The following is a 15804-nucleotide window of genomic DNA, read 5'->3' as shown; positions in this document are numbered from 1 at the left end:
AAATTAATAAAAAAAACGGAAAATGAAAAATGTTTAAACATGAAAAATAAAATAAAATAAATAATAAATATGAATAATAAAATAAATAAAAGAAACGAGAAGAGATTGACAATATAATGAAGTAATGGCATAAAAACGCAAATTAATAGACTGGATTATGACTTAGTGAGGTATTAATAAATAAAAACTAGTTGTGTGAATGATAAAGTTTTATTGTGAATATGCTTGAGGTGTCTTGTGATGAAGGTCTTTTCCTGATATGTAGATTGGGTGGCGACTTGATAGTTATGTTTGCGCTGACGAAGGTTGTGTGTTGTAGTTTTAATTGGTGGTAGTAGAAGATGGATGACGTGGTTGTTGTTATTTTTTACTTTCTTGAACAGCCTTGAATCGAGTGTGTTGAATATCTGAGTGACGGTAAGATATGATGCAGGTAGATAGTTGAAGCGGATTAGTTTTTTGACGAGAAATTGTAGTTGCTGAAGTTGTTGTTGTGTAACAAAACCAGACCTGGAGGGAGCTGCATATTTGATGCTTGAGATACGAGTGATTCAGTGATGTCGAATAATTTGATGCCTCTGAGACTATGTAAGCGAAGTGTTTTGAGTGCGTAAAATGTTTGAAAACCTTTTGTGATGATGTGATTGATATGAGGTGCTATATGAAGTGTTGAGGTAAATGTAATGCCTAATATTTTTAATTGACTTGTGCGAGTGATTGATGGGTGTTCTGGAGGTAATGTTATCTTCTTACGGCTATTGTGAATGATGAGTTCGAATGATTTATTGATATCAAGTGACAGATTGCATCTTTTTGATCATGTAGTTAATGAGTCGAATTCTGATTGGATGGTGTTTGAGTTAGATGATGGGATGATAAGGTAGGTGATGATGTGATTAGAGCTATGAAAAGTTTTGAGAGTAGAAGCTTTGATGATAAAGGTAGATGGTCCAAGAACAGAACCTTAAACTACGCTAGAATTAATAGGTAGAGTAGATGAAAGAGTAGAGCTAATGAAAGTAAAATGACTCCTAATAGAAAGAAAATTTATTATAATATTGTAAATTTTGTCAGGTAGAGGAAGAGTGAAAGTTAGAAGTGATTGAGAGTGTCATAAGCTTTAGAAAAGTCGAGGGCAATAAGATGAACATAATTATTATTTTTAAGGAAAGATGTTATTGTGGAAGTAAGAGAGATGATGGCGGATGTAGATGAACCTGTAGGGCGAAATGCAAACTGATCTTGTAATAGTGGTTGAAACATGGATAGATGAATGGCCTAACGATGAATTTTTCTAGAATACGTGAAAGTATGGAGGTGATAGATATTGGGCGATAATCTATTGGTGAGGATGTGTGTTTTGTTTTAGGAATTGGATGAATTGTGCTGGATTCCCATGATGAGGAGATGAGTGAATGCATTAAGCAGTGATTGTAGAGTGAACTTAAGGTGCTGGAGATGAATGGAGCGATGATTTGTAGAAACCATGCTGGTAGATTGTCTGGACCTGTACCGGATGGACAGGCCTTCGTTAGCATGTGCAGGACCGAGTATGGGGTAAATTGTTGGTGTTGACGATTATTGATTATTGTTGCTTTTGTTGGTGGAGTTTTGTAGGTCGGGTTGGTTGACATGGAAGCAAAGTGGGTGTTGAATGTGTTTTGCATCAATTTGCTGTGAGGTTGACGTGTTGAATGATTTGTCAGAGCCTCTAATCTTGTTGACTTGGTCCCACATGGCTTTGCTTCCACGCTTACTATTAGTGAAAGTTTTTGAGTTGAAGTTGATAATTAATTTATTGATGTATTTGGTGATCTTGGTTATTGCTGCGGCCTAGGGGATGGATCCTGATCTCATGAATTTATTTTTTGGCGAAGTAGATATTTGATGAATGGGCTGATGAATGGAGGGTCTGATGATCTGATCGTGATATTTGATGTTGGGTAGTACGTGTTGTAAGTTGAGTTGATGATTTTATAAAATTTATCAAAACAGTGTTGCGAAAAATTGTTAATAGAGTTAGTTATGAACGTATTATCGTTAATATTGTTATTATTATTATCATTGGCACCATTGTTAATAATATTATTATTGTTACAAGTATTATTACTATTAGTAGGACTATTGTTAGCACTGTTATTTTTAATATTATCAAAATTAATAGTATTATTATTAAAAATTGCTGGTAGAGTATTGTTGGTGGTGGTGGTGTTGAAGTCGAAGATATTGAAGTCGATGTTTTTGAGATATTGAAGGCAAGCACTACTCTGTGAAGGATGACGACGGCGAAATGAGATGACTTTTCTCATAGTGTTGTTACTCGATGTTGAGTTAGTTGGTGGAGGTGGAGGAGCAGAAAACCCAAGATGATGTGTTGAAACGTGTGACCTATAAGTGTGAGTGATGTCCAGGTTTACATTAATCCCATATATTCTGTCAAGGTTGTGACCTTGGTTGGTGGGGCCCAAGAATATAGAGTGTAGACCTGTTTGAAGGATGGAATGGTGGTCGAGTTGATTGAAGATTGAGTTGATGATGAGTTTTGAGTCGCTCTCCAAAGCAGTGTTAGAGGGTTCATCGATGTAACTCATCAAGGTGGAGACTTTGTATGATGAGGGTTCATCGATGTAACTCATCAAGGTGGAGACTTTGTATGATGGATGGTTTGGTGGATGATAGATGGCGCAGATGAAGTATGGTTCACTGTCAATAATGCACTTGAGACAAAAGGTTTTCAGTGCATCATTGATAGCATGAAGCGAAACGATGTGAATTTGAGATGTGATGGATGACTTCAAATAGATAACAACGCCTCCTCCACGCCGCCTGCCAGGGCGGTCTTTTCTGAAGTGTGTGTAGCCATCTATTGCGATCAAACCATCAGGGTGATCTAGCCTAAACCATGACTCGGTGATGGTGATGATGTCAGAGTGGAGATAATACACATCACATCTCAAATTCTCAATAGCGTATGGCTTGACAATGCTAGTGACATTAAAAATGTAGATGGTGGGTGGATGATGACATGGGGTGATTTTGGCTGGTTTGTAAGCCAGGGTGAATTTGATGTTGATGAGATTTAGATGATTAGGTGAAGAGCGTCGACTGGGGTGGTTGCTTTTTTTACGGGTTGATGAAACTACTACTGGTATTGCTGACGATGAATTAGTGCTAGGTAGATGGGCTGGAGGTGTTGATGTTGTTGCAGATTGCTGTAGCGATTGAAATAGATGGCCAGGGGGTGTTGATGTTGAAGTTGTTGTAGAGCGCTGTAGCGATTGAAGAAAAGAGAAGAGGTGTTGATGTTGGTGATGCTCTTGCTTCCTAATTTTATTGAGGAAAAGAGTTTTCTTAGCGGTCTTCTGATGACGAATTTGTCGGGTAGAAAATCAAGCAGTTGTTGGCTTGTGTATTGGATCATTCGATTGAGGATGTGAGCAATAATTAGTAACGAGTGGTGAAAACGGATAAAAAAAATAAAATTAATAAAACAGAAAACTAGAAACTTAATTGAAAAAATTGAAATTAGTTAAAAATAAAGTGAAATTGTTATTTAAATTAAATTAAATTAGAATAAGAAAAAACCGTTGAAATTTGAAATTAAAATCGGTTACTATGACGACTATGATGAAAATTTGTTGAATTCATAATAAATTATAAAAACGAACTGTAATACAGCAACGAAAACTTTTGCAAATTTTAAAAACGTTGTCAGAAAAAAATTATTATTGTTTTATTGAAGAAAAAGGAGCAAAAACTTTAGTTTATAACGGAAAATTTAGAGATTGAAAATTCAAAACACGATATCGAGTAAATCATAGACATCGCAAACGTAGAATTAAATAAATAAACATAATAATATTTATATAAGTAAAAAATTTTTGCAAGATAAAACGAGTGTACGTGTGGAATTTGCACGAGGTAGAGGTATGCAGTTTTGTTTTATTTTATTGTATTTAGTTGAACAGACAGTATGAATGTATATTGTCGAAATTGATATAAGTTTTGTACATGTGTAGGAAAGTATCGAAGGAATATGAAAGTATGCATGATACATGTGTATACACGTGTGTAAAAACAGTATTAATATTAAATATCAAATAATGAGACCAGCGACGTAACGACTGTTGTTTTAGGACGTCGGGTCAAAATCTGCGCATTAGCCGGTTTGAATGCATCCAACGTCGAACAATACTCGTATCGTTGTTGTGCGCTTTGACGACCTGGATCTTCATCGAAAACAACAATGGGTGTGAGGTCGCGGTATTGCGAAAATAGTTGAAGAGTGTGGTCAAAACAGCTGAGTTGTTTATTTAGTGAAGGTTGAAGTTTATTGATATGAAGGGCCTCTTTAATTTTTAGACGGACTGGATAACATTCAAAATCGAGCACAGTTATGTTTGGATCCAGTATTGCTCTAGTAAGGCAAACGATGTACTTGTTCAATATGTTCTTTAATGGCGCCGTCTTGTGTATGTATGATGAGTCTTCCAGAAAGAGTAGTTCTTGTGTGACCGATGTAACTCTCCACAACTTTGTGTGGCATAGGGCAATCAAATCAAATCGTCTTCTCTAGTTTATTTGATTGTCGAATGTTATTCTTAATTATTAAATTAGACGTCCTGTTAGTGTTATAATAAATTATTAATTTTAACCAACTGTTGTTGTTAGGAATCGAGATGTTTGTCTTAATGATACGTTTAAGTTGTGAATCATCGATTTTGTAATTATCGTGCATTTGATTTAAATAATATAAAGATATAACTGTCTTTGATTAAGGTGGAGTTATTGAATTTTTGATTTTTTTTAAAATACTATTTAATGGTACTGCTAGCATTGTGAATATTGACAAGAAGAATATGATTCTATCGATGAAGAAAAGGAAGCCAAAAAAGATGGACAAGCCAATAAGGAAATCTGACACCTAATTTCCATCTAAGTTCATTTTCAAAAAGTATATATTTCCCTATATAAATCAACTTGCACTGAGGATGATTCATTCGGAATCGAAATATGGCCTTATTTGCAGCATGAATTCGGAAAATAAGTTTATTTTGAATTTTAATAAACTAAACGTTCTCCAAAAAACTTTAGTGAGAAAAATTGAAAAAAACGAACTACAAACATATTAACGCCAAACATTCTGTAGAATTTATAGAATATTATATATATATATATATATATATATATATATCAATCAATCATCGCTTACCATCCAGAGACCCAGTTCCCCGAGGTAGGACGTTGTTTTCTTTGCCATCAATTTTTTGCGCCAAATTAGTTGATCAGTTGTATCCATTTCATTTAAATTTAGAGATTTCATGTTGCGCTCGATTGTTTGCGACCAGGACTTTTTTGGACGGCCTTTGGGACGTGTGCCAGGTACTTCAACATCTGCAAGAAAAGTTATGGCACTGTTTCCACTTTGTTTGACATGACCAAACCACCTCAGACGGTGTTGCCGGCATTCGTCCTTTATAATTTATATCATCTAAACCAGCACAGCGCAGGATTTCGGTAGATTTGATGTGGTTCTTCAGACTACGTCGTTGCATCCATCGGAGCATTTTCATGTCGGTTCGTTGAAGTTGTTCCAGTTTGGTTGTCATTGGCCATGTTTCTGCACCATATAACAACACCGGATGTATTACAGATTTATAAAGTCTTGATCGTAGTGGTAGTGGGATGTCACGCCTCATCAATATAAATATAAATAAATATAATATATTTAGGAACGAGGCTCTCTTTAATACAAATGTCATTAAAAATGGTTGCCCAGCGTGCGTTTATAATCTTTTTTATTAAAACCTCAACACTTCTGAGTTTGTTGAATTCATAGTCATTGAGAGGAAAATTATTATTGAGCTTGGCTGACTGTTTCGGAGTTAACCATTGTCGGAGCCTATTAGATCAAAAACACATAGTCAGAAATGCAAAATTTGAAATAAAATATTAAGTGAAATTTAAGTAAATGAGCAGTTGAATTAATAAATTAAATATTAAATAAGTTAAAATATGAGAGTAACCTTCGAATATTAATGACATTATATATATATATAAGGAAATATAAATGAAATTACCAAGATAATAATTTACGATAACTGAGAAACGAAATGAAATTATAAAAATGGAAAATAATATAGTGAAGTTAGTATTAAAAGCAGGTGGACGTATGTGAATGCAAAATATGATGTAATTATGGAAAACCGTTTGATGTGAGAAATTTGTGAGAATTGAAATTATTGAAATTAATGAAATTAAAGGAGATGGAAAAATATTGTAAATTATACGTGAAAGTAATGAATTAAAATAATTAAAAGTGAACAATATTAGCATGAAAGAAAACATAAAGTGTTAAGAACATGAATCATTTTCGAACAGAGAGGCCAACGGAACCGTAACACCGGTTGCACGGCAAAAAGTCACATTTGCGACGTTGATCATTTTTACATCGTTCGGCGTAGGTTGAAGATCGAAACGCCGACGTTCGTGGCTAATACCGACAACAACGGGAATTGACCCTAGTGTGATGTCATCGCGGTATTGGGAATAGAGATGAAGTGTATGATCGAATTTGTGAAATTGTTTGTTAATGGTAGGTTTGTTAGTGTAGATGTATAGTGCCTCGCGAATCTTAAGGCGCAAAGGATAGGAAACGCGATCGACTATTGTTGTATTGGCATGTAGTACATCCTTAGTTATTTGTATATTATGAGAAATATGCATATGGTCCTTGATAGCACCCTTTTGCCAATACAACAATGCAATAGCTGAAAAGAAAGTTGCATACAAGCAATGGCAAAAATCAAAGTCTGTTGATGACCATAAAATTTTCCGTGAGAAGAACAACTATGCAAAACGTCAAGTTGCACTGGTTCGGACAGATCAGTGCAGAGAGTGGCTCACTAAAAGCAAAGGTGAACAAATGAAATCTCTGTATCGTATAGCAAAACAAGCAAAGCGTACGAAAAAAGACATAGTTAGTGCCTCATGTATCAAAAACGACAAAAATGAGATGGTTCTTGAACAAGATGAGATCAAGCTACAGTGGAGAGAATACTTCAACCGTCTGTTAAACGAAACAAATCCCATCAATGTCCACCCATCGAAGGTCCGATTCCAGACATCACTGTAGAGGAGCTTACAGAAGCTCTAAAAGCTATGAAGGACGGAAAGGCAGCAGGGCCCTCTGGACTCACAAATGACATTATCAAAGCATCTGGTACTGCAGGTATCCAAACGTTACAACAACTTTGCCGTGAAATCTGGAGAAATTGCTCAATGCCGACTGAATGGAACTATAGCATGACGGTTCCTCTATACAAAGGCAAAGGTGATCCATTGAACTGTTCATCATATCGGGGTATACGTCTGCTAGAACACTCCCTGAAAATTGTCGAGAAAATCATTGAGAGAAGATTAACGTCGTGCATCACAATCGGAAATTATCAATTTGGTTTCCTAGCGGGGAAATCAACAATTGATGCAATTCACATCCTTCGGCAACTGCAAGAGAAGTACCTCGCAAAGCATCAACAACTATCACACATTTTTGTAGACCTTGAAAAAGCATTTGATCGAGTTCCCCGTGAAGCAATCAGGTGGAGTCTACGTCGAAAATTCATTACAGAATATGTTGTTCGACTTGTGATGGAAATGTATACGAATACTAAAACTCTCGTCAGCACAACGGTTGGAAACACAGATGCATTTTACATCGGCGTTTACCAAGGCTCGATCCTCAGTCCACTGTTATTTATAACTGTGGTGGATAAAATCACAAAACCGATACGCACTGGTGACATTTGGAATCTAATATATGCTGATGATATCGTTTTAACAGCCACGTCTGAGCAGAATTCAGCACAGATGTTTGAAGATTTGAACACCAGACTGGCCGATCATGGATTCAAAGTCAACATCAGCAAAACCATAGCAATGAACACTGGTGAACCCATCCAATCCACAGCTACTGGACGATGGCTCTGTTCAGTTTGTAAAGCTGGTGTAGGTAACAATATAATCAAGTGTCAGCAGTGTAACCAGTGGTGTCACAAACGTTGTTCAAAAATAATTGGTACTTTATCTAAAGTGTCCAATTTTGTTTGTCCTGCTTGCATCAATCCACAACAACAAATTCAAAATGGCGATATTTTTGAAGCCATTAATGTAGAGAAAGTCACATCGTTTCAATATCTAGGAGATGTTCTGGATTGTACTGGAACAGCTGAAGCTGCCTTTCGAGCACGCATTCGAGCAGCTTGGAATAAATGGCATCTCCTTGCCTCTACATTGATGCGGCGTGACATCCCACTACCATTACGATCAAGACTTTATAAATCTGTGATACGTCCGGTGTTGTTATATGGTGCAGAAACATGGCCAATGACAACCATACTGGAACAACAACTTCAACGAACCGACATGAAAATGCTCCGATGGATGCAACGAATTAGTCTGAAGGACCACATCAAATCTACCGAAATCCTGCGTCGTGCTGGTTTAGATGATATAAAGGACGAATGCCGGCAACACCGTCTGCGGTGGTTTGGTCATGTCAAACGAAGTGGAAACAGTGCCATAACTTCTCTTGCAGGTGTTGAAGTACCTGGCACACGTCCCAAAGGCCGTCCAAAGAAGTTCTTGTTGCAAACAATCGAGCAAGACATGAAAGCTCTAAATTTAAATGAAATGGATACAACTGATCGTCTAATTTGGCGCAAAAAGTTGATGGCAAAGAAAACAACGTCCTACCTCGGAAAACCGGGTCTCTGGACGCAAAACGAAGATTGATTGATATATATATATAATATCATGAATATTCCAAGGTTACTCTCATATTTTAACTTAATTAATATTTAATTTATTAATTCAACTGCTCATTTACTTAAATTTCACTTAATATTTTATTTCAAATTTTGCATTTTTAACTATGTGTTTTTGATCTAATAGGCTCCGACAATGGTTAACTCCGAAACTACTGTCAGCCAAGCTCAATAATAATTTTCCTCTCAATAAATAAAAATTCAACAAACTCAGAAGTGTTGAGGTTTTAATAAAAAAGATTATAAACGCACGCTGGGCAACCATTTTTAATGACATTTGTATTAATAAGGAGAAATAATGAGCTTAAAGGTAAGTTATATATGCCCATATCAAAATAGCACTAAAAGACAACGAAAAGCAATCAAACAACAATGTCAATTTTATGATCATAGAGAAAATCTTTGTTGGCCATAAATTAGTCAAAATTCTTCTTGAAGTTGGAATCAGAATCTGATTCAACAACGCATGTCGGTAAATTGTTCCAAATAGAGATCACTCTGTTAGAAATCGAATACTTTCTTATATTTGTATGGAACTTTTGAACATGTATTCTATAGCGATGCCCTCCGGTACGTGGATACGCATCAAAACACAAAACTGGTGAGGAATCTCTATCTACCATACCCTTCACAATGTTGAAAATCATTAATATATCTTCACGGACTCTTCTAAATCTTTAAGTTGGCAAGCCAAGAAACTTCAATCGATCTGAGTAAAAAAAGGCCTTTGCAATCCCTGACCATCTTGGTTGCCCGTTTCTGAACCCTTTCCCAATCGTCACTTTTTTTTTATTTTCCAAGGAGACCATACACTGAAACCATATTCTAACTTTGACCTAATTAATGATTTATAAATCAAAATAAATGACTCTTTAGTTAACTTTTTAAAGTTTCTGTATAACAATCCTAAAAGAACAAAACATTTATTAATGACATTATGTATATACTTAGAGAGGCTGAGTGAACGTTCAAACAAAACCCCCAAATCGTTTACTTCACCACAAAAATCCAAGTTGGAATTATTAATATTATAACACCAATTATTATCCAAACATGAATGACCAAATTTTATAACTGCATACTTTTCAATATTCAAATCGATTTTTCATAACATACACCAATCATACAATTTATCAAGATGTTTTTGTAGCACTATTCTATCATCCACACATCTTATAAAATTAAACATTTTAGCATCATCAGCATACAAATACATTTGAACAGAACTATCTTTCACAATATCAAACATGTCATTCACATACACAATAACCAAAGCCGGCACTTTGGGGCACTCCACTACTAACTTCAAACCTTTTAGACAAACAATTATTCACTCTTACACTAGAAGTTTTACCACACAAATACTCCTTAATCCATTCAACCAAACAATCATTCAAATCATAACCACGCAACTTATTAATCAATAACACATGTGGCACTCTATCAAAAGCTTTTAGTAAAGTCTGTGTAAATAACATCGACATCCAAACAATTATCAACTGCACCAGTCCAAAAATCCATCACTTTCAACAACTGGAGAGTTGTTGATTTCCCCTTCACAAAACCATACTGCCTATAATCTAGTAAATTGTTTTTATAAATATAACTCAATAGATGATCTTTAATAATGGACTCCAAAAGTTTGCAACAAACACAGCTTAGAGCAACTGGTCTATAATTCTCAACCAAACGTCTATCCCCTTTTTTAAAAATAGGAAAAATAATGCTGTGTTTCCAATCTTTCGAAATTTTTCCACTATCTAAAGACAAATTAAATAATTTGCACAAATAATTTTCTACGGCCATTTTTATTATTGTAACTTGGTCTGGGGATGTGCTAATACAACAACGATGAACAAGTTATTTTCGAGCCAAAAAAAGATTGTCAATTCTCTGTTTCGGAAGAATTATTATATATCGAATTTAAATGTTTTCAATGACAATAAAATTTTAACCATATTTGAAATTAACTCATACAAATCATGTCTATTTATTTATAAAATTGTTAATAATATCGTATTTACTTCTGACATTCATTTACAACAGACTTTCACATTTTCCAATAATTCTTTTTCAACTAGGCTTAATAATAAACTTTTAATAAATACGCTTTTAATTAAGAATAAGTTATTAGGTAGAAATTTTTGTTTTTATGGTCCTCGTCATTGGAATAAACTGCCATTCTTTATTAAATCTAATCTAAATTATAACTCTTTCAAAAAACAATTAAAAACATATTTTTTATGCTGCTCATAATATATATATATATATAATATATTAAATTTCATTCTTGATTCATTCATCCTTTATTTCTTATTATTATTATTATTTTTTTTTTAACAATAATTTAGATTGAATTATTCATTATAGGTTTTATCACAGATATAATGTATGCAACAAGGTTGTTTGTAGAATATCTGTGGTGTGTATATATCTATTATTTTTTTGTTTTTCTATTATGAGGCCACCCATAAATTAGTATTATATTGCTAGGGTTAACCTTTTTACTTTGGTAAATAAAATCAGTTTAAAAAAAAAAAAAAATCAGAAACTGAATTTTTACATCCTTTTAAAACCGTTGAAATATAGAGGGAAAGAGATACCATTTATTCCAGGCTGCACTTATGCGTGCTCGAACGGCAGCTTCAGCTGTTCCAGTACAATCCAGATCATCCCCTGGATATTGAAACGATGTGACTTTCTCTACCTTAATTGCTTCAAAAATGTTGCCATTTTGAATTTGTTATTGTGGATTGATGCAAGCAGGACAAACTAAATTGGACACTTTAGATAAAGTACCAATTACACTGGTTACACTGCTGACACTTGATTGAATTGTTACCTACACCAGCTTTACAAACTGAACAGGGTCATCGTCCAGTAGCTGTGGATTGAATGGGTTCACCAGTGTTCATTGCTATGGTTTTGCTGATGTTGACTTTGAATCCATGATCGGCCAGTCTGGTGTTCAAATCTTCAAACATCTGTGCTGAATTCTGCTCAGACGTGGCTGTTAAAACGATATCATCAGCATATATTAGATTCCAAATGTCACCAGTGCGTATCGGTTTTGTGATTTTATCCACCACAGTTATAAATAACAGTGGACTGAGGATCGAGCCTTGGTAAACGCCGATGTAAAATGCATCTGTGTTTCCAACCGTTGTGCTGACGAGAGTTTTAGTATTCGTATACATTTCCATCACAAGTCGAACAACATATTCTGTAATGAATTTTCGACGTAGACTCCACCTGATTGCTTCACGGGGAACTCGATCAAATGCTTTTTCAAGGTCTACAAAAATGTGTGATAGTTGTTGATGCTTTGCGAGGTATTTCTTTTGCAGTGGCCGAAGGATGTGAATTGCATCAATTGTTGATTTCCCCGCTAGGAAACCAAATTGATAATTTCCGATTGTGATGCACGACGTTAATCTTTGCTCAATGATTTTCTCGACAATTTTCAGGGAGTGTTCTAACAGACGTATACCCCGATATGATGAACAGTTCAATGGATCACATTTGCCTTTGTATAGAGGGACTGTCATGCTATAGTTCCATTCAGTACCAGATGCTTTGATAATGTCATTTGTGAATCCAGAGGGCCCTGCTGCCTTTCCATCTTTTATAGCTTTCAGAGCTTCTTTAAGCTCGTCTACATTGATGTCTGGAATCGGACCTTTGATGGGTAGAGTGTCAAAGTTCACATTGTTAAGATTTGTTTCATTTAACCCTTAAACACCGAAGAAAAAAAAAACGTTGAAGTCGTTATGGGTCGAATCGACCCACAGTACATAAAAATCGTTTTTTGCCACAAAAAATTAATAAAAATATTCTTAATTACAAACAAATTAAATTTAGCAATAACTTTAAACAAAAAGTTATTAAAAATTAAAAGAATTACTTTTAAAACGTTAAAGATTTAAATACATAAATTTTCTTTTTGCGCCTGGATATGTTAAAACTTGTTTATATCAATCATACATTTTTCTTTCTGTATCAAATTAAAAATATATGTGATTATGTCTCGTCGCGTTTTTGCTCAAGAAGCTTTAGATATTATCCTTGATGATGATGAAAAAAGTGGAATTGAAAGTCTGGGAAGCCTCTCTGATGCAGAATATAAAAACAATGAAAATGTAGATTCAATGTCCAGTTTGTCATCAACATCAATCAGGTCTGTTGAATATGACTTAGAAGAGAAATTTCATGCTGGAAAATTTGCAGATGAGGAAAAAAATGGAAATAACAGAAATGATGATGACATCCTGGCTTGTAATTTTTGTGAGGATGATTTTAATAGTGGTTCATGTTTGCTGATATGGAAAGGCATATATATGAATGTATTGATTCGGTAATTGAAAGTATTTGTGGAGCATATGTAAGTGCAGACGGCACTGTGTGGAATTCTAAGCCTTATTTGACTGGGAGAAGACAGTCTGTGAATGTAATGAGAGCAGCTGGAGGACTGAGTGCTTACGGACGTCGTCATTGCACCAATACTGCTCTCTCTATTTGGCAGATTTTCATGGACAATTCTCTGATCGATATAATTGTTGGTTGCACTAACGACAAAGCTGCTAGTTTGGGTGCCAATTTTGTTACGAACAGAGAGGAAATCAACACTTTCATAGGTGTAAATATTTTAGTTGGAATATATAAAGGGAAAGGAGAACCCGTGCGTGCACTTTGGTCAAAGTCAGAAGGCCGACAATGCATCAGAAAATTTATGTCAAGGACTAGATTTGAAGAAATGACAAAATTTATTAGATTTGATTTTACTAGCAGCCGAAGTGCTCGACGAAAACTATCAAAGTTTGCACCGATATGTGTGGTGTTTGACATATGGCAAGAGAATCTTGGAAAACCATTTATTCCATATGAGTATGTAACCGTAGATGAAACACTTTTACCATTCAGAGGCCGCTGCAGTTTCAAACAATATATGCCTTCCAAACCTGCAAAATATGGCTTGAAGTTTTGGTGTTTATGTGATGCCAAAACCGGCTACTGCTTGAAAATGAAACCGTATTTAGGCACAGATAATGGAGCAGCGCGGGCAAAAAATTTAGGAAAGTAAGTAGTGTTAGATTTGACGGAGAACTTAGACATTGGCAAAACCGTTGTTATGGACAATTTTTTTACATCTTTGGAAGTACTACGTGAGATGCAAAATTGTAATTTAGGAGTCATTGAACCATTCGTAAAAAATCGGAGAGAACTGCCACCAGAATTTGTAAAGAAAAAAAGCGAAGGTGGCACCTCTTTATTTGGTTTTTTACCTGAAGCAACCCTAGTTTCTTATGCACCAAAAAAAAAACAAAAGAGTAGTTTTACTGTCAAGTGAGCACAGTAACGAAGAAATACATGACCAAAGTAAAAAACCAGAAATAATATTAGTTTACAACAAAGGTAAAGGAGGAGTTGATCATTTGAACTCGAAAGCGAACCTTTCGTTGGCCAAAATGTGTTTTTCAACACATGGTGGACGTCACTGCATATAATTCATTCATCCTTTGGCAAGAAGTTACTGGACATAAAAACAGAAGGCAATTTTTAAAAAGTTTGGGAGCAGAATTATGCGGTGGGGAAATTGATGACGATGGAAATATAAAGTTGATCCAATCTCAGTTAGCACCTGAATGTCAATCATCTGCTAAATCTGGAAAACGGTTGAGATGTAGAAAACGCGTTTCAAACAAAACGGTCCAACGTTGCAACAAATGTTTGAATCCATTATGCATCAACTGTGTCAATTACCAATGTCATGACTGTTAATTTTATATAAATTTGATACTTGAATATAACAAAATGTTCATTTTATGTAAATTTGGTGTTTAAAATCAATAAAATGTTCAATATTATAATATCGTTTCAATTTTATTCACATGGGTCATTTCGACCCATGCGGTCGCGAACGTAAACACACATTTTTTGGAAGACTGTTTTTATATACAAGATATCTGATTATTTAAAATCAAGCTAAATTTATGAAAAGCTTATAAAAAATTAGACAAAGTCAAAAAATTTTAAATTGTTAGATTAAAAAATAAGCGAAATATAATTTTTTAAAAAGTGTGCATGGGTCGAAAAGACCCATGTTGGTGTTTAAGGGTTAACAGATGGTTGAAATATTCTTTCCACTGTAGCTTGATCTTATCTTGTTCAAGAACCCTCTTATATATATATATATATATATATATATATATACAAAACATGAAATTTCTCCATGGCTCCAATGGTTAGACGTAGTTATCTTCATTGTTAACGCACACGGACACGTGTTGAGTTGCATAGATAACTGGCATTTTGATCTTTTAAATTTGGTCATCTATATGTTGTTTTTCTCATTTTTCCATTCCCGCCCATCATTCTCAATTCCCGGACAGTGATTCCCCATTAAATTCCCCATTTCCGAAAATTAGGTTTTACCAACTCTCATGGGAACCATGAGATTCCCGTTTCCATTCTAACTAATTTTGAGAACAATCTTTCTTGACAACCGTTACAAGTAATGCTAACAAAATCCGCATTTATACGTCTATGTCATTATTTTAAAATTGTTTATAAAATTTTAGATGGTCACCTTTTATTGTACTAAGGTTTACCCTGCTGGTGCAAGTAAAACTTATGGTTATAAAGGCTGTGCGTAAATTCGCGTTACTTTTGAGCACTGCATGATAATTTTTACTGAAAGCGCTAATAACTTCTAAGCCAATTGACTCAACCTATGTCAAAATTTTATATTTTTGTTCAGTTCTTTTCTTTGGTTTTCAGTTTTAACATTAATAATTTCTTAGCCAAAGAACCACCGTGTTCATCAGTAGTTTATTATATTCCAGAAAATGATTTAATAAATGCTTTACAAAAAAGACATCTAAATCGTAAGCATTTTAAAATTTTGTATAACATCTAAATACCAATTCGTTTCATTAAATTACTTCATAATGTTTACATTTTTTAATTAGTGCATTTTATC

At 34.6% G+C, this 15804-nt stretch overlaps 1 protein-coding gene across 1 annotated transcript; it reads right to left on the bottom strand.

Annotated features, from left to right (window-relative positions):
- Positions 1–451: 451 nt before the first annotated feature.
- HELRODRAFT_162966 (hypothetical protein) lies at positions 452–3421 on the bottom strand (the record flags this gene model as incomplete). Its single annotated transcript, XM_009025010.1, has 4 exons — positions 452–627; positions 1508–1756; positions 2111–3040; positions 3160–3421. 4 exons carry the CDS (start codon positions 3419–3421, stop codon positions 452–454), a joined length of 1617 nt encoding a protein of 538 aa, XP_009023258.1.
- Positions 3422–15804: the final 12383 nt, after the last annotated feature.

The sequence above is a fragment of the Helobdella robusta genome (genome assembly GCF_000326865.2).
Source record: "Helobdella robusta unplaced genomic scaffold HELROscaffold_4, whole genome shotgun sequence".
Taxonomy (NCBI): domain Eukaryota; kingdom Metazoa; phylum Annelida; class Clitellata; order Rhynchobdellida; family Glossiphoniidae; genus Helobdella; species Helobdella robusta.
The sequence above is the reverse complement of the archived record's forward strand: the minus strand, read 5'-3'. Positions and strand labels throughout refer to the sequence as shown.